At 41.6% G+C, this 25,965-nt stretch overlaps 1 protein-coding gene across 8 annotated transcripts in view; it reads right to left on the minus strand.

The window, feature by feature from the left end:
* EPHA3 (EPH receptor A3) overlaps nucleotides 1–25,965 on the minus strand; it is a 345,821-nt gene that overhangs the window by 308,444 nt on the left and 11,412 nt on the right. For all 8 annotated transcript variants that reach the window (XM_061628065.1, XM_061628063.1, XM_061628064.1 and 5 more), the window contains one exon: nucleotides 6,864–6,928. In XM_061628065.1, coding sequence (XP_061484049.1) covers nucleotides 6,864–6,928 — 65 coding nt within the window. The remainder of the gene's footprint in view (nucleotides 1–6,863; nucleotides 6,929–25,965) is intronic.

Raw genomic sequence — 25,965 nt, forward strand, 5'->3', positions numbered from 1 at the left:
ACAACAAACGCTCTTACCATATATGGAGCAACAAATGCCAGATGTCCAAGCTGGATTCAGAAAGGGAAGAGGTACCAGAGATCATATTGCAAACATAGATTGGAAAATGGAACGGACCAAAGGATTTCAGAAGAAAGTCACCCTGTGCTTTATAGACTACAGCAAAACCTTTGGCTGTGTAGATCACAAAAACTATTGAATGCTTTAAAAGAAACGGGGGTGCCACAGCATCTGTTTGTCCTGATGTGCAACCTATACTCTGGACAAGAGGCTACTGTAAGGACAGAATATGGAGAAACCCATTGGTTCCCAATAGGAAAGGGTGTGAAAATGATGTGTGTTCCCAATTAAACATTAGTGAACTAATTCATAAGTTCGCCAATGAATGAAAATTCATAAGTTCGCAAACATGAAAGCGTGTAAGGCTAAATTCGTGTAACTATGTATCTTTTTGCTAAAGAAAGGCAATACAAAGAGGTCGTTTTCTTTTCACTTTATTTTACTATTCACACGAAAAGTTTTCCTACTCCATAATTATTTTCTTATTTGTCCTTATTTGCCTTGTTACATTTTTTATAACATTTGAATTGAAAAATAAAAAAAATTATAAAAGGTGAGGGCGCCGATTTATAATTTGCAGGGCACGCCAGCACCGGCCCTGCTTATTAGTTATCTCACTGCCATTTAAGATTACAATCCCACACTCATTTATTTGGGAAGAAGCTCCGTTGACCACAGTGGGAGAAGTAAATCAGGATATTCATAGGATTATTATACTACTAATCATGTAAATCATGCCACAACAGAATCTGTACTTGCAACTAAGCACTGCCTTTTTCAGACCAGAAAAATAACCTTTCCCAATATACCTTGGAGAATAATAAAAAATAACTGACATTTTTTTGAAATCAAGGTATAATAAGGAAAAAAGCAAACACAAACAATAGGCAATCTAAGACAAATATAAAGTGGGATGGGGAGTCCAGGTGTTGTGATACTCTGACTCTCATCAGTCCCAGCCCAGCAGGTGTGATGAGAGTTGAATAGTGTCATGGTTAGAGTGTTGGACTAGGGTGAGGAAAAAATGAAGATAGCAAGAACCACATATGCCATCTCGGAGAAAAGACAGGACATAAAATGTAATAATAGATAACTAAAAATAACAGTCCAGCAATATCTGGAAAGCCGCACATTCCCCATCCCTCACGTAAAGCAACCAAAGAGGGGAATAAAAGCAAATGCTTCACAGTCTGCAATCAATTCAGTAAGCAAATTCAGATTTTTGATGTGGTACACCTCAGACTAAATTACAACGTCCAGGAATGAAAATGGTCAGTCTTCCTGGGGTACTGTGCCACCTCAGAATGCCTGTGCCAAATCACTTGCTTGAAAGAATCCTCAGGGCAGGGCTTACGCAGATAATTTATGTGACATATTTGATAACCACATACGAGGCAATTTTGTTCTTTGGTACTTGAAAACAAATGATCTCCCCCAAGTGCATTCTGAAGTGGTACAGTCCTAGGGGAAATTCCATTGCAAACTCTGCTGAATGTTTCAATCAGCTTTGAGTTCCAGGAAGAGAGATGTTTGCTGCCAATTACCACATAGGAAGACTGCAAAGCTTAATCACACCAGAGAATCATCTTGAAATAGCATGTTCTACTATCTAGTTAACATAAGAACTCCCCTTATTTCCAGCAGACCATCAAGCAGCCAGACAAATGTCTCTAGGATGCTTATAAACAACTGCCCATTCCCACATCACCTGTCCTTGACATTTGATATACTATTTTCAACATGGAAGTTCCACTGACAGATGCATTGTCCCTGAATTTGTATATCATCTTTTAAGTTCATCTCTAAGCCAGTGGCCATCACCGTATCTTATGGTAGGACATTCATTCCTTATATTCATCATGAGTTGCAAACAAGGAAACCATCTTTGGTCTGTTCCATTTTTATTACTCATTAATTTTCCCTGGAGCTGAACGGCTATATTTGTGTTGCAAGCATCAACAAAAATAAATGAATGTGTTGCTTATGCTATGATTCAAACATTCAAGTAGAAAAAGAGGAACATAAGAAAAGGCCTTGGTAGTCCAGCATCCTGGTACCGACAGTAGCAACCAGATACCTTTGGGAAGCCCATAAGGAGGACATGAAGACTTGTGCTCCTCAGCAACTGGTGTTCAGAGGCATTCCATCTCTGATCCTGGAGGTGGTAGGTAGACAGATAGAGCCATAATGGCTAGCAGCCATTGACAGATTTATTCTCCACAAATACCTCTCCAGGGTCTCAAGCAGAGGTTTTCTGAGTCACTTGTTACCTGATCCTTTTTACTGGAGATACCAGAAATTGAACCTGGAACCTTCTGCAGAGCCTTTGGTGGCCAAAAGGTATTGCCATCTCTTAAGGACATAAGAACTGGGTCAGGCCAATGGCCTGTCTAGTCCAGCATCTTGTTCTCACAGTGACCAACCAGAAGTTTATGGGAAATCTGCAAGCAGGACCGGAATACAAGAGCACTCTCCCTCCTTCAGTTTCCAGCAACTCGTATTCAGAAGCATACTCCCTCTCACAGCATAGACATTGCAGCTTGTAGCATTTGAAACACTTTTCCTCCATAAATTTGTCTAATCCTCTTCCACTTCCTTCTTAATCTTTTGGTTTTTTCACCCTTGTAACACAATATCCTAATAATCAACAAACCATGAGAAGCTGGTTGGCAAAAAGAATTCACAAAGTAATTTCTGGGCATCTATCTGTGGCCATTTCTTTTAGGCAAGGGCATCATATTCTGGTTTTTTTACCTGAGCTACTTCTGGAAGGAAGCGCAGGATAAAAATAAAATAAAATAAATAAATAATATGTTTCAGATTATAATGTTTTAACAGGCTTTTAAAGCCATTCTTGCTGCTACTAGGTGTGCAATGGGAGGGATTCACACTAGGCATGGAGGGGGTTGCAGGGCCACCTCTGCTGCCCTGCCAGAAGCCTTTTAATCACATTCTGAGTGAATGGTAAGCCACTGGTGTGCATACCAATGTCTCACATACAGCCTTTCCATGCAAGGAGTGCTCTTGCCCATTCAGTGTCCCTCATCACATAGCAGAACTCTACACCCATACAACATCAGCACACTTATATAACTCCTCCCCATGTGCTTTGAACATATGAACATGAAGGGAAGGCCACAATCCATGATGAGCTCTGTGATCTCCCCACTTCCAACTCATGGAGATGATCATGGATTCTACCACCACCACCTGCCACCATGTGAATGTAAAATCTACATTAGGAAGAATACTCATTCACATCGCCAAACCCCTGCTCTCGTCTTTCTTTCTTCTGTCTCAACAAAGAAACACTTCCACAGTAACCGTGAGAGGCTCCAATGTCATTTCATCATCAAAAGTTGGGGGGAGGGATACGCAGTGTTTTTGAAATGCATCTCATACAGACGGTAAACTCTAAAACACTTCATATAATTACTATAGTTTTTAATACTGTTGAAAGGTGAAATTGCCCTTGAATATTTGAGAGAGAGAGAGAGAGAGAGAGAGAGAGAGAGAGAGAGAGAGAGAGAGAACACTCAGATGTACTGTTGAGATCCCCCAGACTGTAGGTTCTGCGGGATGTCAACATCCATGCCGAGGCCATCTTATCCGGGGCGGCTCAGGATTTCATGGCACTGTCCCAATATGCCATTGGCCCAACACTTGTAGCAGGGCATACTCTAGACTTGGTTTTTGCAACTGGACATGGAGTTGGTGATCTGAATGTGGGGGGCCTTACATCAGTCTGTCATGGACAGAACACTGCTTGCTGAAGTTTAGACTTACAGTGGCTTTTCCCCTCCGCAAGGGTGGGGGACCTATTAAGTTGGTCCGCCGCCAGAGACTAATGGATCCGGATGGTTTCCAAAGGGCTCTTGGGAGTTTTCTGGCTGATAGGGCTGGCGCTCCTGTCGAAACCCTGGTTGAACTGTGGAATACAGAAATGACCTGGGCGGTTGACATGATTGCTCCTGAGCGCCCTCTCCTGTGTAGAGCTCATATGGCTCCATGGTATACCCCAGAGCTGAGAGCGATGAAGCAATATAGGAGACAGCTTGAGTGCAGATAGAGACAAACTCCTGGTGGATGCAATTACACAATGGTAAATGCCTATGGTAAGCTGTATTTAGGAGCAGTGAGGGCAGCAAAAAACAATATTTTGCTGCCAGTATCAAATCATCAATCTGCCACCCAGCAGAGCTCTTCAGAATTGTCTGAGGACTATTACACGCTGGCCCCAAGGACATGGTAGATCCATCTGAGGCCCTGTAATGAATTTGCTAGGCACTTCCAGGATAAAATCTTTAGCATCCACCAGGACTTAGACTCCAGTGTTATAGCAGGTGAATCAAGCGAGGCATTCAGAGCACAGCCTTGTCCCGATTTTTTGGATGAGTTTAGTTGGTACTGCTTGAGGACGTTGACAAGGTGCTTGGGCAGGTTCGTACAACCACCTCTATGCTGGATCCTTGCCCTTCTTGGCTAATAAAAGCTAGTAGGGATGGAACTGCCCGCTAGGCCAGGGAAGTGATTAATGCCTCTCTGCAAGAGGGGGGTGGTTCCTGGCTGCCTGAAAGAGGCGGCAGTGAGACCACTCCTGAAGAGACCCTCCCTGGACCCAGAAAATCTTAACAATTATAGGCCAGTAGCAAATGTTCCATTCCTGGGCAAGGTCCTTGAACAAGTGGTGGCAGGCCAGCTCCAGACACTCCTGGATGAAAGCGGTTACCTGGATCAATTTCAGTCGGTTTTCAGGCCTGGTTTTGGCACTGGAACAACCTTCATCGCCCATGTATGATGACCTATGTTGGGAGTTATACAGGGGGAGCGTGACTCTGTTGATTCTCCTTGATCTCTCAGTGGCTTTCAATACCATCGACCATGGTATCCTTCTGGGAAGACTGGCTGAGTTGGGAGTGGGAGGTACTGCATGGCAGTGGTTCCACTCCTACTTGGCGGGTAGGTGGTGCTTGGGGAACATTGCTCAGCACCCTGGACTCTCCAGTATGGGGTTCTGCAGGGGTCAGTTCTGTCCGCCATGCTGTTCAACATCTACATGAATCCATTGGGTGCAATCATTTGGAGCTTTGGAGTACGCTGCCATCAGTATGCTGATGACACGCAGCTCTATTTCTCCTTTTCATCTTCTTCAGGTGAGGCTGTCAATCTGCTGAACCAGTGTCTGGCTGTGACAACGGACTGGATGAGGGCTAATAAACTGAGGCTCAATCGATGCTGCTAGTAGGTGGTTCTTCTGACCGGATGGTGGATGTTTAACCTGTCCTGGATGGGGTTGCACTCCCCCTGAAGAAGCAGGTCCATAGCTTAGGGGTTCTCCTAGCACCATCTCCGTCACTTGAGGCTCAGGTAGCCTCAGTGGCACGCAGTGCCTTCTATCAACTTCGGTTGGTGGCTCAGTTATGCCCCTATCGGGACAGGGATAACCTGGCTTCAGTTGTCCATGCTCTGGTAACCTCCAAGTTAGATTAATGCAGTGCACTCTACATGGGGCTGTCTTTTAAGATGGTTCAGAAACTGCAGCTTGTGCAAAATGCAGCGGCCAGATTGGTAACAGGGACCAGACAGTTTGAACATATAAAACTGATTCTGGCCCCCACTTGCATTGGCTGCCTGTATGTTTCTGAGCTCGATTCAAAGTACTGGTTTTAACCTATAAAGCCTTACATGGCTTGGGACCACAATACCTGATGGAACACCTCTCCGGACATGAACCCACCCGTACACTACACTCAAAATCCAAGGCCCTCCTTGGGGTGCCTACTCGGAGGGAAGCTGGGAGTCTGGGAACAAGGGAGAGGGCCTTCTCAGTGGTGGTCCCCAAATTATGGAATGATCTGCTGGACGAGGTGCGCCTGGCACCAACACTGTTATCTTTTTGGCACCAGGTCAAGACTTTCCTCTTCTCCCAGGCAATTTAGCATGTGTTTTTACATTGATTTTTAAAAAATGTGTTTTTAAATTTGTATATTTGTTTTTAATGTTTTTAATGGTTGTAAACTGCCCAGAGAGCTTTGGCTATGGGGTGGTATACAGATGTATAATAATAATAATAATAATAATAATAATAATAATAATAATAATAATAATAATACTTAAAGGCACATGTTTTAAGACAGGGTGTGGAATTTCAGGCCTAGGGGGCACATGTGTCTCTCCAGACCTCACGATCTGGCCCTCAACACTCTTCCTTAGGACAGATGTTGGGAATCTTTGGCCCTCTGGGAAATACAGCTCTCATCATACTTGGCCATTGACCATACTTAGTAGAGCTGATGAGAGTTGTAGTTCAGCAACATCTGGACGGCCAAAGGTTTCCCACTCCTGCCCTAGGCAATACTCTCCCCCCAGATCACACTTTTCATTGGCTCTGCTGCACACCCTCCTTGTGTGGTTCTGCCTGGCTAGAATGTGTCATTAAACTACAAGGCTTCTTGCTGCGCAGGATAGAGAGACAAGTGGGTGGATGTAGAGTTCTGAGTTCTGTGAGTTCTGCATGGCTGGAATGCAGTCTACTGTACAAAGGTAATAGTTGTATCCATTGATCCATCCACTTTGCTTTTGACATGTGTCCCCAGAAGATCCTGCAGAAGGGAATGCAGCCCTGGGGCTGAACAAGGTTTCCCATCTCTGCCTTAAGAGGTAAACTGAATGTTTAAAGAGAAGAGAAAAAAACCCCACACAACTTGTGAATCTTGTCTCTAGTTTGGTATTCTCTGAAGAGGAATAAAATGGTTAAGTGGCACATTGATCTGTAACACTGTTTCATAGGCTAATGAACTCACCCCATGTGACGGGTAGGAGATCCAACCCAGCTCTCCTTGAATTGCTTTTGAATCCAGCAGATTAACTGCAAAAAAGACGACAAAGTGAAGAGGAATGAGTAGGTTTACACTTGCTTGATTTTTTTTAAATCAAGGTTTATAAGCTTAGTCATCTAACCACTGTGAGGTTTTTATGTAAAAACAGACATTTAAAATAACCAATAAAATCAGATGTTACAGGTCAGTCTAATTTTTTTCAAAATAAAATCAGCACTTCTAAAAATATAGTTTAGAAAATGAAATCATATATTAAAATGCAATTCAAATTTACATGTCTGGGTAGACTTAAACAAGAAAGTTTTAGCAGGTCTCAAAGTGAAGGTGCCTGCCTAATATCAATACGCAGTGTTGCAAAGTGCAGGTGATGTCACACTGAAAGTTCAGTTCCTTGCAGGTATGGAACGAACATTATGTGGCAACCATAAAAGTGCCAGTTCTACAGACAAGAGCAGTTGAGTGGGCATATATTTCCAACAAACTGTTTCAAAGTAAACTGGACTTTCTACAACAGGGTTGGAGAATTTGAGGTGCTCCAGATGTTGCTGGACTATAACTTCCATCCTTCTATGGAATTATGTTATGCTGGCTGGGGCTGATGGGAGCTGAAATCGAACAATATCCTGAAGGGCCACAGTCTCCTGATCTATAAGCAGCAGCCCTTCACCAAGGAATTGATTTGTTGGGACTAAAACTGTCACAGGTTTAGAAAAAGCAGAGCTTTCAAATCAAAAGTGGATTTGATAAATAAAACATAGTGATGGGTCTATCGCCAAATTAATTTTAGCAGGGTGAAAATAGAACAGTTCTTATCAACTTTAAACACTCCAGATTTTTCCCCTCCACATAACATGTCGGAAAATTGGCTCAGCAAGCACAAGAAAATACACAAGTGAGAGGTACAACAATTTTCAAACTGTAATTTAAAAGTTGACATTTTGCAACTATAACATGAGATGTATATAGCACTGATCCTTGGCTTTGTCTTTTCGTTTTTTGAGCTAATTCATTTACGCATATCTTGTAAATGATACTTCATATACTTGCATATGATAATTCATATACTTGCTGGGCAGTATAGGAATTAGACAATTAGACATAACTGTTTTAAAACTCGAACTTCAAGCACTGTTTATACAGGACTCTTTTCTCTTCCTAGATAACCTCATGCTTTTTAACAGTGTTCTAATCTTCCAGCAGGAAAGGCCAGATCTGGTATTTTGAAACATGCGTAAAATGCAAATTGTAAATTCAGCTAAGTATGTTTTGGAACTCTGAAATTAATGTTGAAAACAGATCCAGTAAAATCTACCTTTTGACAGTGCCCCCTACCAAAAAAGTCTCTGCTCTCTGTCACAATAAGCATATTGATCTGATTGCTGGTAAATGATCACATGATTCCATGAAGGGCCTGCTCTTTTTCTCAGTAGAAACCAGCAAAAACGTATCAATAATACAGTAGCGGGGGGGGGGGGAATCATGATAGTTTCCAGATTGACACAATCAAAAACAATTATTAATATACAAATAAGAATACTACATCTTTGTACATATGGATTTAAGGTTCTCCTGCAACAGTTAAGACTTAGTGCTAAGAGTTTTGCGGTTTTGTGGATATATATTCTTTGCTTTTTGCACCATGAATATAATCGGCATGACAACTCTCCTTCTGTAGCAGCTGCACTGTTAGACTTCTACTTTAACGGGTAAATTAATTCTCTTTCAACAAAGAGCTACCAAAATAAAAGTTTCATCCTCAGTTATTTGTTAGTTTATAAATCAAATAAGTGTGCTTTCTTTTACAGCTAGTTGTGGGGGGAAATACTACAGCCATAAACTAAAATAAGCTCAAAATGCTAAATATATTATGATTTGTACAACATCAGATTTCCATTCACATCTTCATATCCAGAGAAATAACACTCTCAAAAGATTCTCAAGATCACTTTCAGGTGTTAGAAACCTTTTAAATAAAGAAATAAATGTCAAGTGTTTGTTTTCTCAAATGAAAGGAACACAACTTTTACTGCCCATTTATGCCGGTAATGGTAGAAGAGCAAGCTCTGATGACCTGATCGGAGTCAAGTGCTTTTTAAAAAATGCTCTGTGTATATAAATTATTTTACATTTAGCTTTCATATTCTTTGGAGGCAAGAAAAGTTTTCTTTATTGAAAAAAAATACACCAAAAATATGACTTTAGTAAAAGAACAGAATTCTCTCTCTAACCTATTTGTTAAAGAGCAACTCAGTTAATTAATTTTCCCTAGTAAAATATTATTTATAAAATGTTTTGCTTAATAGAGATCCCCTTAAGATATACCTTGCATTTGTGTCAAGAGAATCCCGGCATCCCATTCCTATCACCTTCCATGAAACTTAACACACAACCATCTCAGCAGCACAATTAGATTAGTCCCCCCCCCAACAACCTCAACAGAGTCTCCAAAAGCATGTAAGAGGAAGTGATTGATATACATGGACACTATGTCACAACATATCCATCGTATTAGGAAACTGAGGGAAAGACTGTTCATCTTAATAAGAACTTGAATGACAACAATGGATTAATTGGAAAATGATGCAACTTAAGTATTTGTTGGCTAAACAAACATTTTTATAAGCAATTAATACAGGGTTGGGAAAGATAACAAATGACATATTACAGAAAGGTTATTGACCCATGTAATTAAATAAGTTTGTAACTTTGTTTTTATTACATAAAGAAATCTGCAGTGATTTCATATCTTTATACATCTTTCAAAGGAAATAATGATATACAATGCACAATGATAATTCTGTAATTTGGGGATTTAAATTACCTAGACAAGTGATACATTTACATTCATTTTAACAATATTTGAATTTAATGATATAACAAACTACTTTTACAAAGCTCATCCAGTAACTTCAAAAATAGTGTTACTTACATCAAGAGTAAGCAGACTGGGAGTCTGATCGGGGTAACAGACAATAAAATCCACAAAAACACATTCTACCTAATATCCACAGGACCCACAAAAGGTTTTTCTTGCTTGGAATATATTCGGGGAAACAAAAAGTCTATCCAAAAATTTTTAATAGTCCCTTAATATCTAGAAAACTGAACTTTCACAACAAAGTCCCACTGAACTTAATGGTGCTTATTGTTAAGTAAATGGCAAGATTTTTAAGTCACTCAAAATGAAACCTGAAATAGTTAAGGTACTTCCATGCCAGAGAGGGATAATATATCAGATATGCAAAATACAAGACACAGAGTTTCTGGTAGAAGTTTGAAAAAAGAATATTTTTACTCCTTTCAGCTGGCGTTCAGAAGTATATCATGTTTACGTCATAGCAGAAACTAAGACTCCAGCACAAACACGTATGAAATGGAATGATGGCCATGGCAACCAGGATTTCCAGTGGCAGACATACACTTGCAGAATGCATGCTGTATTTAATAGCATAAATTCAAAGATTCATAATATATCAAACATAGTGATCTAAAAACTTTCAAGACACTTGCAGGATTACAAGGTATATAGACTTTGATGACTCTCCCAAGGAAGGGCATTTCATAACTGCAAAGAACCTGTGTTAGTACTTTTTAATTTGTCTGTTTGGTGAAAATAGCACATACATAATAAAAAGGATAGGTTCAGTTGATACTAGAACAGTCTTTTCCAACTAGTGGGCCACCAGATGTTGTTGGACCACAACTCCCATCAGCCTCAGCCAGCATTGCCAATGGTCAGGAAAGATGGGAATTGTGGTCCAACTTCATCTGGTGGCCCACTAGTTGAGAAAGGCTGTACTAGAATAATGCAGCAGCATATAACAGCAAAAGCTCAATCACAGAGCCCAAGAAGTTCATGACAGAACCCTACAAAAAGGAATAAAACTGCAACCCTATGCACTTGCTTTAGAATAAGCCCCAGCGCAGTGGGGCTTATTTCTGACTATAATATGTATCAGATTGGGCTGCATGATTTACAATTCAAAGAAATGAAAATAACCTGGCTTTCTTCCCATAATACAAAAAAACTAGTTTGCCCACAGCACAGCACACCATCCCTATTTATGGCCCATTGCACCATACCAACAGCATTGCCTACTATTAAAGTGTTCTTTTCTAAGAGCTCTGCTTCACAATTTAAGAAAACCCATAATGAGCTGCCTCAGTACAGGTTTATTCCACGTTATAAGGATGAGGCTTATTTTTGAAATTGAAATAGTAACACAGCACACATGACTGAAAACCTGTGTAAGTCATTTATGGCATTTAGGTCCAAAGCACACTATAAACAAGAGCTCTATTGCTGGAAATTGCTAACCAGTATGGAAAGGATTATTTAGTCACAGATATTTGAATGGAAAATTTATTGCCATGTCTGAATTGTATTCAATAATGGTGACATCCAATGATTCCCACTCAACCACGCAAAACATTACTACAGTACTTGCGTGATGGGACTTCTGCATCCTCTCTTCCCATTTGTAAACCCCAGGTATACCCAGTTTGCTCCCCAAATCTCCAGAGCAAATCTTGGGGTGCATGGAGGATGCAGGGAGGAGGAGAGAAAGGGAAAGTCCCATTGTTCAAGCAAACATCTGCTCACACTAAGTTGGATGTTACCCTGAGTAGAATAGCTGTAGAGGGGTGTATAGAATTGTAGCATCAGAATGCAACAAGAGGCTAGCCCAGGGCCGGATTATCCATTAGGCTTAGTAGGCTGAAGCCTAGGGTCCCAGAGCTCTTGGGGGCCCATGCAAGTGCTTCCGAACCGCCCGCCATCCCCCCACTTCACTTAACTTTTTCTCCACTGTTTTTTGTGGTTTGCCATCAATCAAGATGGCAGCCGAGGTTTCCCTAAGGGGCTGAAGCCTCTGCTGCCATCTTAGTTGATGGCACACATGTGTGCTACACACGCACATTGCTGCCATCAACCAAGATGGCGGCAGAGGCTTCAGCCCCTTAGGGAAACCTTGGCCGCACCTTGATTGATGGCAAACCTGTGCGCACAGTGCGCACAGCTCCCAAAAAAAAGCAGAAAAGTAGGTGAAGCAGGGGGGATGGGATGGGATGGGATGGCGGGCGGCTCAGAAGCTCCTGTCCTGCAATCCCTCCTGCGGCTGTTTCCGCAAATCTGCCTAAGAGGAGAAAGGGGTCCCAAACACCAATCGGCCTAGGGGCCCTCCTCAGCTTAATCTGGCCCTGGACTAGCCCAGGGCTACTCAACATGGATTACAACTCCCTAACCAGCACAGCCAATGGTTAGGGATGATGGATGGTGAATTGCAGTTAGGAATGGGAGAGAAATTAGATCCAGTTTGCATTTGAAGGCGAATCTATCTAACTCACACTTTCAAAACAATAAAAGAACCAAAACAAAGCCATTCTTCAAAATTCATACTTCTCCAAATTTTGCAGTGTAGTTCCTCAGCTAAGTCATGTGTAAACAAATGCACATACTGGGGTAAAGTGTATAAAATGTATACATTCATAAGATAACATAACAGTGCATTATATTAAGCAAAAACTGCATGCAAGGGTGTGTATATTAGGAGAAATTCACACTAAAATGCTAATGATTTTTCATGATGACTTTTTCAAACTGATGTGGAAATATGGAGAACTGAATTTAAGATTGTAAACATGAGAAAGTGAGAGAAACCTAAACTGACAGATTTGCCCATTCCTAGGTGCAGTCTTCAGGAGGACATCACATTGGTTATCCCTAGGATAATCCTTCACAAGGTAGGGACACCCATCAATCAGCGATCCACAGAGAGTCACTCAGTTCATATCACAGGAAACAAATGGTTTCCCACTGTGTGAATGACCAGCAGTTCATTCATGTAACCTCTTTCACAGCCTTGAGAAGCAAAGTGGAAGCATCCCCATCAAGTTTTAAACCACCATTAACAATTACTGCCCAAACCTGAAAAACTATGGTTAATGAGAGCAAGTTGTGGTTATAGATCCTGACTTGTTCACTAACCAGAGTAATTAAGATTATGCCTATCATAGAGGAGTAGGGGAGAGAAAATTAAATATTATTGAAATTAACTTTCCATTCTGAAATTCATATATTTCCGAACAACCATGAGTATTAACTGGTTTCTGTAATAAAATATTTTCTTTCCAGCTAAATAGAGCATTTATAAACTAGGAATGTAACAGAAAGCCTTTAGCCACACCCCACATGCACTGCAGACATGATGCTGGTGATCCATGCTCAGGATAAAACCTCTCTTTGGTTGTTTTGAAGATCAGAAAAGTGGCAGTGCAGGAAGGGAGGGTGCCATTCCCCCAATCTAAATCTTCCCCTTTCTAACACTACTCTTAGCTCCGTGCGAAAAACATATCGGTGTTTGTATATTTTTGCCTGCATGGCTAACAGAAATGTGCAGAGGGAGAGAAAATGTAGATTGAGCAACAGTACAGGGGAAAGATTTAAGTTTGGCCCTTATATCAGCTTAGAGACCAAAGTGATTCTTGATTAGCTCTCTCAGTAAACTTGCAAGAAGCAAGATAGATCATATTAGGTAATATGTTACATGCTTATGGGATTTGCATAGCTTTTAAAAAAAACATTTGTGGAAGGAGCTACTTTGGACTGAGGGCATGAAAGAAGGGTGTTTAATCCATCCTTGTACTGTTTTCCAAATGAAAATCAACTCCTCCCTGAAGCTGCTATTTTTGCCCATAGGATCATAGAATCATAGAATAGTAGAGTTGGAAGGGGCCTATAAGGCCATCAAGTCCAACCCCCTGCTCAATGCAGGAATCCAAATCAAAGCATTCCCGACAGATGGCTGTCCAGCTGCCTCTTGAATGCCTCCAGTGTCAGACAGCCCACTACCTCTCTAGGTAATTGATTCCTTTGTCGTATGGCTGTAACAGTTAGGAAGTTTTTACTGATGTCCAGTCGAAATCTGGCTTCCTGCAACTTGAGCCCATTATTCTGTGTCCTGCACTCTGAGACAATCAAGAAGAGATCCCGGCCCTCCTCTATGTGACAACCTTTCATGTACTTGAAGAGTGCTAGCATATCTCCCCTCAGTCTTCACTTCTCCAGGCTAAACATGCCCAGTTCTTTCAGTCTCTCCTCATAGGACTTGGTTTCCAGTCCCCTGATCATCCTTGTTGCCCTCCTCTGAACCTGTTCCAGTTTGTCTGCATCCTTCTTGAAGTGCGGAGACCAGAACTGGATGCAGTGTTCAAGATGAGGCCTAACCAGTGCTGAATAGAGGGGAACTAATACTTCACACATTTGGAAACTATACTTCTGTTAATGCAGCCTAATATAGCATTTGCCTTTTTTGCAGCCACATCACACTGTTGGCTCATATTCAGCTTGTGATCAACGACAATTCCAAGATCCTTCTCACATGTCGTACTGCTGAGCCAAATATCCCCCATCTTCTAACTGTGCATTTGGTTTCTTTTTCCTAAGTGTAGAAGTTTGCATTTATCCCTGTTGAATTTCATTCTGTTGTTTTCAGCCCAATGCTCCAGCCAATCAAGGTCATATCTACTTCCCTCCCAGAGCACGTATAGGCTCTTTAGATGATTTTGATGATATACAGGATTGTGTTTCATGCATCCTAGTGTCTGTGATTCCTGTTCTCTAGGAAGTCCAACATTCATTCATTCATTTTATACCCCGCCTTTCTTTCCATGATAGAAACCCAAGGCGGCTTACATATGGTTCCCAGGCAGTCTCCCACCCAGGCACCCAGGGTGCTGGCCTCATGTGCCTTCAGACCATAGCCTGGGACAGTAACAAAACATAACAAAATAGTTACATGATCTGCAGTGCAATCTCATGCATGTCTCTTTTGAAGCCCCATTAAGTTCAGTGGGGTTTACTCCCAGGTAATGGATATGGGATCACAGCCTTATTGTGTAATTTTTATATTTAATCTCTGAAGACAAGTATTTTCTCCCATGTTTTTTCTTCTTCATGATTTAAAGAAAGAAAAGTTTTTACTCATCAATTTGCTGGATAGATGGCCTTGCTTTAGTTACAAGGTATTTTAAGAGGTAGACTTTAACATCTCAGTTTTTAATCAATTAGGATTTTATTTTAAATTAGGTTGTTTTTAGAGAGATACTGTAATTGATTTTTTTAAAAGTTTTTATTTGATAAAAATCACCTTAATTTATTGGGACTTTAGCTTGGATTCTGTGGGATTTTTCCTTGCTCATGTGTTATATGTTTACAAGTTATATTTGTGTTTTGGTTTCAGGTATGTTTTAACTGCTCTGAAGCAAAAAAGAGGAGATAAAAAATCTAAATGAGTAAAAGCAGAACCATAGAGATCATTCTTAAGTAAATCCCTTATATCTGTTAGTCTTTTAAACTGTGCAATACACCCACAAAATTGACAACACTATTAAGAGCTCCTTTTTAGTGAGAAAAACAACACAGCAAGATGACGGCTTTTAATTTTCAAGCACATTTGTCAAAAGAGGAGGTGGAATCGTCGTTTCTTCCATTAAGCAACTAACTGTTAATTTGGAAGCAAAATAGCTAATGAAAAAAATGCTAACAAAGGGGAAAACTGAGTTTTGCAATCCAAGACAAAAAAAATGAAGATACCCATAATTGAAACATGTCATGCAAATCTGGGAAGCCCAGAAGGCACTTTGAGGCAGAAATCCAGCCAGGCTTTGGTTTTGGGGTGGGACAACGTGGAGACTATTCACAAGCTGATATACATTTGTGGACCACATGACCCAGCATGCACCCAGTTTCTTTAATGCATTCACTAAATATATGCAACCAAAACTGAACGTTTGTTCCTTTAAAGGTAACTTGTTACAAAAATACATATAAGAGAGTTAGAGGTTCAGCTAGTCACAGCTGCACCAACAATATTTTTTTTCAAAAAGAAAAAAGACACCCACAAAGAGACAGATTTGGAGACATGTCTCTTGTCCATCATGCCTAGCCACTCACCAAGAACCAGCTGTACCAGTCATATAAAAAAAAATTACGTAACCCATTATCCTGAACATTAGTGCTACAGAAATGCTTGCAATCAAGACTGCATCGCGCAAGCATAGCAAGTTTTCAGCACCTTTTAAGTTGCTAACAGAAGACTGCAGTCCTTTTCCAATAAGACTACATTCAAAAGAGGAAAGATTTTCATGTAATTTATTCATTATGACCAACACAGAGTAGACCATACAGTAGGGCCCCGCTTTACAGCGCTTCGCTTTACAGCAATTTGCTAATGCGGCGGCTTTCAATTAGGAAAAGTCCCCACATTAAGGCACTTGTTCTGCTTTTATGGCGGTTTTTTCCATTGCGCACCATTTTGAAGTCATTTTCGCGCAACGCGCGCCATTAACATCAATGCATTCCGCTTTACAGCGGTTTTCACTTTACAGCGGGGTCCAGAACGGAACCTGCTGTATGAGTGGGGCCCTACTGTACTCCATCAACAAACAACCAAGGGATTTCTGCAGAGTACAACTATTCAGGCTCTGTGTCTCCATCTTTGTTTCCTTTCCAATAAGCCACATTGCTAGGAATATTTCAGTTTAGGCTGTCCAACCTCTGGTATTAAAATGGACATACCATATTATAGAAGACCATGGATCCACAGCTTTATTATTGAAATTAGAACTGGTAATCCAAATGTAAGGGATGAGGAGGTGCAGAAAATAGTATGTTCATCATAAGAAATCAGAAGAAGGCTAGAACTGGGGAGGGCAGCTAAGAGAGAACTAGAAAAGGACCTCAAATGCAAAGATGTATCACTGAACACCAAAGTCAGGATCATTCAGACCATGGTATTCCCAATCTCTATGTATGGATGTGAAAGTTAGACAGTGAAAAAAGCAGATAAGAGAAAAATCAACTCATTTGAAATGCGGTTTGGAGAACAGCTTTGTGAATACCATGGGCTGCAAAAAAGAAAAATTATTGGGTGTTAGAACACATTAAACTAGAACTATCACTAGAAGCTAAAATGAGGAAACTGAGGTTATCATACTTTGGATACATAATGAGAAGACACGATTCACAAGAAAAGACAATAATGCTGGGAAAAACAGCAGGGAGTAGAAAAAGAGGAAGGCCAAACAAGAGATGGATTGATTCCATAACGGAAGCCACAGACCTGAACTTACAAGATTTGAGCAGGGCGGTTCATGACAGATGCTTTTGGAGGTCACTGATTCATAGGGTCGCCATAAGTCGTAATCGACTTGAAGGCACATAACAACAACAACAAATTAGAGGTCACTGATTCATAGGGTTGCCATAAATTGTAATCGACTTGAAGGTTACCTAACAAAACATTGATTTTACAGAAATGCCTCTAGCCGCCTGTAATATCAACATTTTGTATAAAAATGACTTTGTTTCACACATCCCGATCAGATGTGTTAGTTTAGTGACAAGTGTCCCCATTTTGTTTGTCTGTTGTTAACATTCATAAAGTCCTGATTTCTGCTGTTAGAAATAAACAAATAAGACAAAATAGCTCATGTGATACACAAAAAGCCAATTAGCGTAACAACTTACAATTATTTGACTGCAGGTACTATACAGCCACAAGAGTGGCTGTATACTATAGCCAGCATGGATTTTTCACATTCTGCAATGTTAAACTGAAAATACCCCCCATGCCATTCTGATGCTTCCCATAAGTTCATTTCAAAACAAAACGATACAGAACTTATAGTCCTGAACTCAGAAAAGGTTGCTTAACAAACCTCTATCATGGCTATACACAAAACAGTCAAAGAGAATAGAGAGTTCAAAGTCTAAAAAGGGAGGAAATAATCCCAGAGCCCTTCAGGACTTTTTTCTATCAGAGTTCTCATAAACTGTTGAAATTCACTAAAAATCAGCCATGTTCACAGAGTACCTGTAATCCTAATACTGACCTTGCCCCATACTCTGACCTTCATCTTCTGCAGTTTAAAAGTTAAAAAATGACGGGCTGATTTTTAATTAATTTAAGAAATTTTGGCTGGAATTCAATGATAATGTTGGGCATGCTCAGTAAGAACCAACTGTCAGTGTTCTAAAAGCCAGCCTCACAGCTGCTGGACTTGGCTAATCAGGGGGACACACCCACACCAGACTTTTGATTTCACTTCAGACAGGCATGGATTCCCCCAAAGAATCCTGGGAAGTGTAGCTTGTGAAGGGTGCTGAGAGGAGACTCCTATTCCACTGACAGAGCTCCAGTGGCCAGACTGGTTTAACAGTCAGCCACTCTAACTGAAGGTCTGTAAGGGGAACAGAACATCTGCTAGTAACTCTCAGCACCCTTCACTAACTATACTTCCCAGGATTCTTTGAGAGAAGCCATGACTGTCTAAAAAGAAATAGAGGCCTGGTGTGGATGTGGACAGGGACAGCTTTGGTTTAAATTTGTGTGGGAGGCTACATGTGCCTGCTGTAGAATAAAAAGGTGGGGGAAACACTGAAAAGCAATGATACTGTACACAATGTTTTCCTTTTGGAAAGGAAAAGGGCTTCCCCTCTGCCCAGTGTCCACCCACCCAATCTCTCCTCCCCCTCCTGTTCCCCTCCCTGCCCCTCCCCTGGTTCAGTGTTGGACTATGACCTGGGAGACCAGGGTTCGAATCCCCATATAGCCATGAAGCTCATTGGTCACCTTGGGCCAGTCACTGCCTCTCAGCCTCAGAGGAAGGCAATGGTAAACCCCGTCTGAATACTGTTTACCATGAAAACCCTATTCATAGGGTCGCCATAAGTTGGGATCGACTTGAAGGCAGTCCATTTCCAAAAACGATTGCACAGAAATAAATTCCATTGAACTCAAAAAGTATGCAACTGATCAAACCCACCTCCCTTCTCCTCCCTCCTATACCCTCCCTCTTGCCCCTTCACTCCCCCTTCCTTTGTCCCTCCCTCCCCATCCCCTTCCAATCCCCCCTTCCCCCTCCTCCCCTCCCCTTCCTCCTCCCCCATGGTCAGTTTTACCTATCCTAACCATGATTGCATAGGAGTAAATCCTAACTCAATAAGCATGCAAATGATCAGACCTGCTTTTCCCCTCCTTCCCTTCTCCCCTCCCTTCCTCCTCCTGTCCCCTTTTCCTTCTTCCTCCTCCCCTGCCCACTCTACCCCTCCATCCTTCCCCCTCCAGTCAGTTTCAACTTTACTAAGCATGATTGCATGGGAGTAAATCCCACTGAACTCAATAAATGATGAAACAATCAAACCTGTCCTTCTCCCCTCCACCTCCTGCCTGCTCCCATCCCCTTCTCCCCTCTGCCCTTCCTCCTCTCCCTCGTCCTCCTCCTCCTCTGCTCCCCATCCCCTGTGGTCAGTTTCACCTATCCTAAGCATGATTGCAGGGGAGTAAATCCCACTGAACTGAATAAGCATGCAAATGATCAATCCATTCTCAGCAAACTTGCACAGGATCCCATTTCTTACCTCCCGGATTAAAAAGCAGAGGAATTCACTAATAGGCAAAAAAACCTTGCCATTTAAAAATGTACCTATAGCCCACAGATATTTCTATCAAACTTTAAAAAGCAGGGAAATTGGGCAGCTAGAGTGAATGCACCAGGGGAGCAGGAGACCTGACCTCCTCTCTGAGATATTGTACTGCCCTACAAATTTGTCAAAATGCAAACATAATTTAGGTTGGTCTTTCACAGTCCAATCCATTTCCTGTGTAGCTTGGAAGAATTTGGTATCATATGCCTCTAAGTATATGGTGAGTGGTGGCAACACCTGCAATCAGCCCAAATAATAGAAAGAAGAAATGTGCTGTGCTGATCTTGTTTTATCAGGGAGGAAGCAACATTATTAAGACGATATAGTTCAGATGGTCACTTTAAATATGTCTGATTTACTTTGCAATTTTAGTGGTTTCCTTTAAAAAATTATTCTCTTTTGCTTCTGTTTCTGTGAATATGTGAAGTACAGCAACACTTTGTAACACTACAAAAAAGCTCCAAAAACAATTGTGGAATAATGGCACTGACTGTTCTGCAGAATAGTTTCCAATGGACATGAGGAGTGCCTCAGTTTGCACAAGATAAAATAGTGGGAGGGGAAACATATTCTAGCAAAATTCTGGGTGTGCTCTATGTTTTTAATTGATCGTGAACACCTTGCCTTAAATGAAGTGGTTTAAACATAGCAGGCTGAAACATGCATCCTCTTTTGTCCAACAGCTAGAGTTGTTCCTGAAGTAGCAACATATTGTAATCAGTCTGATTTTACATTATACTGCAGTTTCAGATTCAATTATTAATGTACCCAAAATAGAAATAGAACATAACCTCCAATTTGAAACACAAAAAGGCTGTCTTCCACATCATATGACACTGACCAATGGCTTTGAAATTAATAAAAATAAATTTGACACAGATTTCTAGGATGAATAATGAGGGAAATAAAATTTTCTAGGTTAGATTCTCTGTAGAAACATTAGTAAAAGAAGCAAAGTAAGAAGAACACCAACAAACATACAAAAATATGATTCTCCATCTTTAGAGGTGGTAGGTGTTCCACCACTCACCATATGCTCAGAGGCACATGTTACCAAATTCTTCCAAGCTACACAGGAAGTGGATTGGACTGTGAAAGACCAACCCAAATGGTGTTTGCATTTTAACAAATTTGTAGGGCAGTCCAATATCTTAGAGATGAGGTCAGGTCTGCTCCCCTGGTGCATTCACTCTAGCTGCACAATTTCCCTACTTTTTAAAGTTGGATAGAAGTATCTGTGGGCTATAGCTACATTCTTAAACCGCAAGGTTTTTTGCCTATTAGTGAATAAACCTACTGGTAGTCTGCCTTTGTTTTTGGAATCTTTGGAACTCACTTGCCCAGTCTCATTTCCTGACTGAGAAAGCACACCTACCATCCTATGCCAACTCTTGTTACTTATTGTTACCTGGCCAAGTTCAAGGTTCTGGTTTTGGTGTACAAACCCTATTCAGCTTGGGACCAGGATGCCTGAAAGATCGTCTTACCCCTTATATATCCAGACAATCACTACGTTCTGCAGGTGAGGGCTTCCTGCACATGCCATCTCATCAGGAGGTCTGTTCCATACAACATATGAAGCGGACCTTTCATGTAATGGCACCAATCCTTTGGAATTCCCTCCCCTTAAATGTTAGACAGGCGCCATCTCTGTTATCTTTTCGGCGCCTAGTGAAGACCTTCCTCTTTCAACAAGCCTTTTAAGTAGTGACCTTGTCCCAGTCTGCGTTTGTATTGGAATTGCCTTTTAATATGATTCTAAAGCTTTTTTAAAAAGATGTTTTAGAAGATGTTTTAATATGGTTTTAAAGGTGTTTTGTTTTAATATATTTTAAAGTCCGTTTTTAACATGTTTTTAGTGTTTTTATTTGCCACCCTAGGCTCCTACTGTGGGAAAGGGTGGAATATAAGTGTAATAATAATAATAATAATAATAATAATAATAATAATAATAATAATAATAATAATAATGTTTCATATGAAATATTCTGCAGCCTAACATCGAATCCTCTAGGAGAGCTGTCAACACAAAAGATCCTGTAGCATATCAGCGAGTCATTGCCCATGCAAATAACTGACCAGCATCAGTCAGAGGGCAAAACAGTTCCAATGCTCTCTCCCTTCCTAGCTCCTTTGCACAGGAAGTTGCATGCCGGTAAATTGGGATCGGTTTCGGCTTCTCCCTTCTGAGGAAGTGGACAAGGTGCTTTCATCTGTGAAGCCAACCACTTGTCTTACTGATCCTTGCCCTTCGTGGCTCCTTGTGAGCTGCAGAGAGAAATTGGGCGAGGGGATCAAAGCGGTAGTAAACGCATCCTTGAAAGAGGGTGTGATGCCATCAGCCTTCAAGGAGGCAATTGTAAAGCCCATCTTAAAGAAGCCCTCCTTGGATCCCCAAGTATTCGATAACTTCCGCCCAATTTTGAATCTGCCATTTCTGGGCAAGGTCATTGAGCGAGTGGTGGCCAACCAGTTGTCAGCACACTTGGATGAAACGGATTATTTGGATCCGTACCAATCGGGTTTCAGGACTGGTCACGGAACTGAAACAGCCTTGGTTGCTCTGGTAGATGATTTGAGGAGGGCATTAGATAGGGGAGAATCCACCTTTCTTGTCCTCCTCGATCTCTCAGCGGCTTTTGATACTGTCGACCACAGTATCCTTCTGCTTCGCCTGGAGGGATTGGGAATTGGAGGCACTGTATTACAGTGGTTCCATTCCTTTCTCTCCGATAGGTACCAACAGGTAGCGTTGGGGGAGGAGGTATCAGACCCTTGGCCTCTCAATTGTGGTGTGCCACAGGGCTCTATCCTCTCTCCCATGCTATTTAACATCTATATGAAGCCGCTGGGGGCAATCATCAGGAGATTTGGGCTGCAGTGTCATCAATATGCGGATGACACTCAGCTCTATCTCTCATTTAAATCTTCACCAGAGTTGGCTGTGGAGACCTTGTCCAAGTGCCTGGAATCCGTGAGTGGATGGATGGGAAGGAACAAGCTGAAGTTGAACCCTAATAAGACCGAGGTACTACTTGTGGGGGACAAGAGAAGGTTGGGCGACATTGACCTGAAGTTCAATGGGGTGAGTTTACCCCTAAAGGACCAGGTCCGCAGCCTTGGGGTTGTGCTTGATTCCAGGCTGTCCATGGAGGCTCAGATTTTGGCAGTGAGCCGGGCAGCCTGGTACCAACTACACCTCATACGAAGGCTGCAACCCTACCTTCCTGTTCACCAGCTCCCACTAGTGGTACACACCCTGGTCACCTCTCATTTGGACTACTGCAATGCGCTCTACGTGGGATTACCCTTGAAAACGGTCCGGAAATTACAACTGATACAAAATGCGGCGGCTCGACTACTTACGAATAGTCGCCGCCGAGATCACATCACACCAGTGTTGTTCGACCTACACTGGCTACCAGTTGTTTTCCGAGCCCAATTCAAGGTGTTGGTATTGACCTTTAAATCCCTACACGGTTCCGGCCCAGTTTATCTTACGGAGCGCCTTCAACGCCACCAATTATGCCGCCCGACAAGATCGGCCACACAGGGCCTTCTCTCAATCCCGCCAACAAAAACAGCCAGATTGGCGGGTACAAGAGAGAGGGCGTTCTCAGTGGCGGCCCCCACTCTTTGGAACTCCATCCCACAAGATCTCTGGCACGCCTCTTCCCTAAATGTGTTTCAGAAAGCCTTAAAGACCTGGCTCTTTCAGCAGGCCTTCGGGGTATCCGGGGAGGGTTGTTATATAACTGAAATGCCTCCTGCCCAGTTTTAATATTGTTGCTGCAGATGTGTTGTTTTTTATGTTGTATTACTGTATTTTATCAATTGTATTTTAACAATTTTGTAAGTCGCCTAGAGTGGCCATTGGCCAGATAGGCGATGAAGAAATTAAATTTATTATTATTATTATATTATTATATTAACTCAATGAAGTCATTGCCTTTCTCTTCAGGAGCAGCATTATGTATATAACTTTCCTAGGGAGGGTCTCCATACATCATATAGCCTGGCAAAACTGGGCCAACACTGTTTATTATTTAATTATTTATTCAATTTATATCCCACCCTTCCTCCCAGTTAAGAGCCCAGGGAGGCAAACAAAAGCACTAAAACACTTTAAAACATCATAAAAAACAGACTTTAAAATCTATTAAAGCAAAACATCTTTAAAAAACATCTTTTTTAAAAAGTTTAAAAACACATTGAAAAACATTAAAAATTGTTGAGAATGTGACTGCACAACACAAGAGAGTAATAAAGCAGGGAGTCCTATTGCAGCAACATTTCACACAAATGAGATATGCATGTCAGAAATGTATGCAAGTCATCATTTTCACTACCAATTTTACATTGCCTTAGAATAGTGTTGCCAGATGGCCCCCTTCCCCCCCCAAGAGCTACCTCTTATTTAGGAACACCCCAGTCCCATTAAACATGAGTATCTTTTCCTTCCATGTTACTATAGTGTTAACAGATGTTCCTTAATTCAGACATTCAAAGGGTAAAATGCTTCCTTTTTAAACTTATTTTTAAATTTGATCTAAAATCTTCATGGCAAAATTTTAAAAAAAGAGTTCACATTTGGCAGTAATAGAACATATGACACATAGATTGAGGTGCAATGTAAAAAGAAACCCCTGTTGCAAAAATGTGAGTGAGTGTGTTTCAATCCTGATGCCACATGGCTGTATCTGGCTGCTCTCGGTTCAGCAAAGCACAGAATCCTTGGCCTTCAACCATCTTCTTTCCAAATGGCTAGATAGGAGCAACCTCCTTCCCCGCTAAGATATAAGGCACCAGCTGCTGGAAGAGTAGAATCAGTTGGAACCCTAACTGGAGAAAGAATTAGGAGTTTCAGCAAAATTTCCCCACCGCACCTGTTGCCTTAATTTCAACACTTCACCTGCCCTCCCACTCTTCCTTCCCCCTCTTCTCCCATTTATGAGAAAATATTTTCATGGCTCTGCTTAATCAAAGTCAGGATAATTTCTTGGCAAACCTGAAATCCAGAAATCCAGCACTGCTTTCAAGCACTGTAATTAACAGAAAGGGGGAGTTGAACATATGCCTTGCCATAACTAATGGTTCAATCCCATGGTCAGCCTGAGCCACAAGCAAGTCAAGCAGGAACACATTTCATGCCAGTGACTTCAGTGGAGGAGGAAGGTAGGAGGGGGGTTCAAACAGCTTGAGTACTAAGACTGGAACGTGTCAAAGTAACTTGTTTATTTATTTATTTATATCCCGCCCTTCTTCCCAGCATGAGAACTTACATACCAGGCCAGGGCTATTGCTTTCTTTGGGGGGGAAATGTAGTTATATACCTATACAGACATTTTCAACCATCCAATCACAAATGTTCTGTTTGGATACCAGGGCTGTCAACAGACTACAGTGGGACCTCAAAGGCAGAGGTGCAGCAGCAGTCCTACCGCTGCATGCTGCTGGAGGCTTACATAGGCCCAGCCATGTCAGCATGCCGTGCGTGCATGCATGCCATCACCCAAGATCATGCCAGTGATGGAGGGTGTTGCTTGGGACGGTGGCTCCCACTCTGCGATCTGCACCAGCTTCAGGTCATGGGGTACATGCTCCAAGTCCTGATGCTAGTGCAGATTGTGGAGCAGGAGCTACACCCACCCAGCCCCAGCAGCAGGGGCCCCTCTCAGCCATGATGGGGTTTAAACGAAGCAGGCTGAAAACATGCATCTTGGACAGGCTAAGTTTTTTTTTTTCCAACGGCTAGAGTCACTGTTGAAGTAGCAACATATTGTAATCAGTCTGATTTTACATCAAACTGCAGTTTCAGATTCAACTGTAAATGCACCCAAAATGGAAATAGAACATAACCTCCAGTTTGAAACACAAAAGGCTATCTTCACCATCATATGACATTGGCCAACAAAAAGGCTTTGAAATTAATAAAAATAAATTTGACACAAGTTTCTAGGATGAATAATGAGGGAAATAAAATTTTCTTGGTTAGATTCTCTGTAGAAACAGTAGTAACATACGAAAGAACACCAACAAATATACAAAAATGTAATTCTCCATTATTGGAGACGGCAGATGTTGCCACCACTCACCATATGCTCAAAGGCACATTACCAAATTCTTCCAAGCTACACAGGAAGTGGATTGGACTGTGAAAGACCAACCAAAATTACGTTTGCATTTTGACAAATGTGTAAGGTAGTACAATATCTCAGAGTCTTCTGTTCCCCTGGTGCATTCACTATAACTATAGCTGCTCAATTTCCCTGCTTTTTAAAGTTTGATAGAAATATCTGTGGGCTATAGATACATTCTTAAACCGCAAGGTTTCTTGCCTATTAGTGAATATCTATATGTGATTCATACTCACTGGGCATAGCTAATGTGGGCAGTTTATGGATGGGGAGTAACCTGTTGGGAGCCAAGCCATCACAGCTTAGGGCTGTCAAGAGGCTGATGGAATAGGTCAGGAATGGGGAATCTGTGGCCCTCTGGATGTTGTTGGGCTAAAAGTCCCACCATCCCTGATCATTGGCCATATTAGCTGAGGCTCATAGGGGTTGATTGATTGATTGA

Source organism: Rhineura floridana, chromosome 5 (assembly GCF_030035675.1).
Source record: "Rhineura floridana isolate rRhiFlo1 chromosome 5, rRhiFlo1.hap2, whole genome shotgun sequence".
Classification (NCBI taxonomy): Eukaryota; Metazoa; Chordata; class Lepidosauria; order Squamata; family Rhineuridae; genus Rhineura; species Rhineura floridana.